The following is a 4,659-nucleotide window of genomic DNA, read 5'->3' on the forward strand; positions in this document are numbered from 1 at the left end:
TCATTCAAACAAGTTATTATTTTTTATTCTGGCTCATTCAGCCAAGTTATTATTTATTATCCTGGTTAATTTATCCAAAATATTATTTATTAATCTGGTTCATGCAGCCAAATTATTATTTAATATTCTGGTTCATTCAGCCAAAATATTTTACTAACCTGGTTTATTCAACCAATTGATTAAATCCTTTTCATAGAGTTTCCATCATTTTGAAGTAGATGAGGGTCCCAGCACACTACGCGTTCCTGCCAGAAGTCTTTTGGTTACATGAACTGAAGCCAACGGAGGAACACAGTTCGTCGCTTACAACAAGGATCTTGTGCTGCTTTAAGCCTGTCTATTCGTGTGTGCATGTGCAATTGACTTACCTTTGAATAAAAACCACGAGCTTGAATAACACAATTTGTTTATGAAAATAATTTTGAATTTTAAATGTTAAATTTTTTTTTTATTTTTGAATTATAAGTAAATAACGAAATAAAACATTTGACAATATTGTAAAATTACGTCTTTTATTCAGTACTCTGTTCCAGTGAATATAAATTTTAGTGTACGACACTGGACGACAGCTGAGGATACCCTAGCAAAGTGTTGCTACACACTTTATAGACTTCACATAGACCACCTGGGGCCGTTTATGAGAAACTCTCTTGGAAAAAGGTATGCAATTTTCGATGCTTTCACAAAATATATCATTATCAAAGCAGCTAGAAGCACGAAGATACAACCGATTTACAGATTGTAAGCGACAGAGGCGATTATAAGTCAGGCGATTATTATTTGTCTGCGTACAATTGGTATTGATCTCAAATGGGATGAACATTTTCGAGATCTGAATTGGTGTGTAAATTCACAGCGTAATACAACGACAGAATTTTCACCAAACGAACTGATTTCTGATTTTAAGATGATTGATATTGTAATGTTGTGAAATACAGACGAAAAATATATAAACGATAACTATAACAATCAAAATGAAATAAATAATAATAAAATGTTTTTACAATACAAAATTTGGTTTGCACTGAATTTTGTGTTTGTACGTGAAACGTAAGTAAAACTTGTTTATTCTAAATATGTGATATTTGACGAATTGCAACAGTGATGCCAAAATGTCAACAACAGACTTTAGAAAGAAACTTATTATCAATTAACGCATTTCGGAATAGTGGTGCCAAACTTCGTTACTTTTGTGTATTTGTAACAACCCGTTACTTTTCGAGTATGTATTCGTTACTCAGTATTCGTTACTGCGGTTTCGTTACTGCGTTTTCGTTACTGCGCTTTCGTTACTGTGCATTCGTTACTGAAGTTTAAATGCTTTTTTTCGGCAATAAAAGAAATTTTTAAAAGCATATATATTTATTATAATAAATTGTAGATTTAATACATTAGAATTATTTTATTGAATTGTTTGATCCGCATATTTTGCATTTAGCTTTTCACGCTCTACTGGTTCAATCGAATCCAAATTTCACTTTTTTATATCAATATTTTTAAACATATTTAATGAATTTGATAGCGAAGAAAAATTTTGTTCAAAATATAGTAGTTATTATTATATCACAAAAACAATTGCTTAAAAGTAATCGTTACTAAGTACTCGAAAGAGTAGTTATAATAAATATTACTCATTGGTAAAAAGAGTAAAAGTAACGAATACAATAAAAAGTTTGTATTCGTTACTCAGGTATTTCTTGAGTAACGAATACAAAGTAACGGATAGTTACATTTTTGGCACTACTATTTCGGAACGACTGAGTATACTTTATATTAAAATTGGTTTAAACGCTATTATTATTCTGTAATATGAAGGTGCAAATATTTTCAAATTTTTCATTTATATTCAAGTTTAAATTGCATATTTAAGTGGTTTTATTTTTAAAAGATCCGACACAACGTAAAACGTGGTAATTATGGTTTTCTGGATAGCAAGGACATAAGCTTTTTTGAATCTGTCATAGGTAAACGCAATCTGTTGCAAGAAGACTTAGATGGGTACAATGTAGACTTTTTGAGAAGCGTTTGTGGTAAGTTCGTAACAGACATTCAGCAACTTTAAATTTCATATACTCGAGTTTTCGAACAATTTTCAGGTAATAGTCAACTTGTTCTGAAACCTGGAAGTGTGAAAGAGGTTTCTGCCATTTTAAAATATTGCAATGAGCGGAAATTAGCAGTGTGCCCACAAGGTGGTAATACAGGCCTCGTTGGGGGCTCTGTACCTATTTGTGATGAGATTATACTTTCCTTACAACGAATTAATAGAATTATAAGCATTGATCAAATCACTGGTATAACTGTTTGTGAAAGCGGCTGCATTTTAGAGAACCTAGATAACAAAACTAGAGAAGTAGGTTTAGTAGTACCAGTTGATTTGGGAGCAAAATCAAGCTGCTATATTGGTGGTAATGTGTCAACAAATGCTGGAGGCTTAAGAGTTCTACGGTATGGAAATTTACATGGATCTGTTTTAGGAGTTGAAGCGGTAAGAAATTTGTATATAGATGTGTACTTCTTAATATGGTTCGTTAAAATTAGGTTCTTGCTAGTGGTCAAATAATTGACCTTATGTCAGACTTCAAGAAAGACAATACCGGTTATCATTTGAAGCATTTATTCATTGGTTCTGAGGGAACTTTGGGAGTGATAACAAAAATATCATTGTTGTGTCCTCCTAAATCAGATGCAGTCCATTTAGCATTTTTAGGTAGGTGTAATAAATTAATCAAAATTTAAAAAACGTTGAAATTACTTTCATACTAATTAAAATTTTTAGGACTTTCATCTTTTGATCACGTTTTGAGAACATTTATCAATGCAAAACGATATTTGGGAGAAATTTTATCGTCTTGTGAAATGATTGATGCGGGAAGTTTAGAAGCAAGCGTGTCTCACTTCAAGCTCAAGTAAATCATTAACATAAAATTAGAATTTAATTCAATTGATTTCTATTTATTTTTAAGTGCACCAATTCAAGGATATCCATTTTATATGCTTATTGAAAGTTCTGGTAGCAATGCATCACATGATTTAGAAAAGTTTAACGAGTTTTTGGAAAACGGTATGAAAAATGGAGAAATTTTAGATGGAACTGTTACAGCAGAACTTAGTAAAATTCAAGATATTTGGAAGCTTCGAGAGCTAGTGCCTGTAGCTCTTGTAAATAATGGTTACTGTTTTAAATATGACATTTCTTTACCATTACGAGAGTTCTATAATATTGTTAATGTGATGCAAGATCGTGTGGGAGACTTAGCTAAATGTGTTTGCGGCTACGGACATTTGGGTATATATATTCAAGAACCATAAATCTAATTATACTTGAGATTTAATACTTTAATTTTTATGAAACAAGGTGATTCAAATTTGCACTTAAACATATCTTGCGAAAAATTTACAGAAGAACTCTACAATCGAATTGAACCCTTTGTATTTGAATACACATGCAAAGTTAAAGGAAGCATCAGCGCAGAACACGGAATTGGCTTTCTAAAACGAAATTATTTAAAGTATTCGAAAAGTCCAGAATCCATTAAGATGATGCGTAGCTTAAAAAAATTCTTGGACCCAAATGGTATTTTAAATCCCTACAAGGTTTTAAACTAATATGTTGAAGAAATGTACGTTTTCATTTAAAATTTAGAACTTATGGTTGTATCAAATTTAAATAAAAATAAAATTACTCTAACCTGCATACCAGATAATAAATGACTCTGTCTATTAATATATACACGACATTTGATTAGTGCAAATGTGTATTGCTTTTGCATCAACATTATTAAGTTCTTATGTACACACCAAATCAAAACTAATTATAAGAATCAACTGATTCCGGAAACTAAATTTAAATGAAATTCAAAACCTGAAGTATAATTATTTTAAGACCTTCATCAACATTAATATGATTGTAACAACTAAAATAGTCTGCAAATAATTCGATGTTTTTCAATCTTACTTTATCTTAGGTAAAGTAATTTCGAATAATTTTTTTTTTTGAAATAACCTGTTTCACAGTGTTTGTCCAAAAATACAAAAAATTTGTAATAATATTAATTATTATACATATTTTAAATCATTGGATTTAATTTGTGTCAAAAAAATCAATTTTTTTCAATTGTCAATTGCGTGTTTTCATCAGGTGTGCGCGCAAAGAGGAATCATTCCGTAACTTTCGTTGTTTTCTATGTGAAAAACGCAAAAAATGATAACAATTTTATTAAAAAGCATCGAGACATTGACTCTAAAACAAAAAATAATAGTTTTCGAATATTAAATAAATAAATAAGTTATTATACTTATTTCTTTTTTATAAAAAAGTGAATTTTTGCTTTGTTTTTTGAATTTGTTTATTTATCTCTTAAACAAATACATTTAAAAACAGCTGATAGACACAGCAAATAAAGCTTAAAAGCTCACGAATTTGTGTTTTTGTGTAATTGTGTAGTTAAGGAACAACCTTATGCTAAATAATAATAAATAATAATAATATTAAATAAAATCATAAATTCAACAAACTTTCAATTATATATTAATAGTTTTGTAATTTTGTTTTATGCTGTGAAAACTGTGCACTAGTGATCAGAGTTCTCTTATAAATAAGTATGACGGAAAGTGGTTTGCCAACTCCTGGTGGTGGAAACGAATGTGACAAACGCG

General features: G+C 29.9%; 1 protein-coding gene across 1 annotated transcript; it reads left to right on the forward strand.

Annotated features, from left to right (window-relative positions):
- The first annotated feature begins 1,662 nt into the window (after window positions 1–1,662).
- On the forward strand, window positions 1,663–3,711 carry LOC119668554 (D-2-hydroxyglutarate dehydrogenase, mitochondrial). Its single transcript, XM_038078106.1, has 7 exons — window positions 1,663–1,815; window positions 1,889–2,030; window positions 2,097–2,488; window positions 2,542–2,710; window positions 2,780–2,909; window positions 2,967–3,289; window positions 3,359–3,711. Exons 1-7 carry the CDS (start codon window positions 1,810–1,812, stop codon window positions 3,607–3,609), a joined length of 1,413 nt encoding a protein of 470 aa, XP_037934034.1. The 5' UTR covers window positions 1,663–1,809; the 3' UTR covers window positions 3,610–3,711.
- Window positions 3,712–4,659: the final 948 nt, after the last annotated feature.

The sequence above is a fragment of the Teleopsis dalmanni genome, chromosome 1, assembly GCF_002237135.1.
Source record: "Teleopsis dalmanni isolate 2A chromosome 1, ASM223713v2, whole genome shotgun sequence".
In the NCBI taxonomy this organism is placed as follows: domain Eukaryota; kingdom Metazoa; phylum Arthropoda; class Insecta; order Diptera; family Diopsidae; genus Teleopsis; species Teleopsis dalmanni.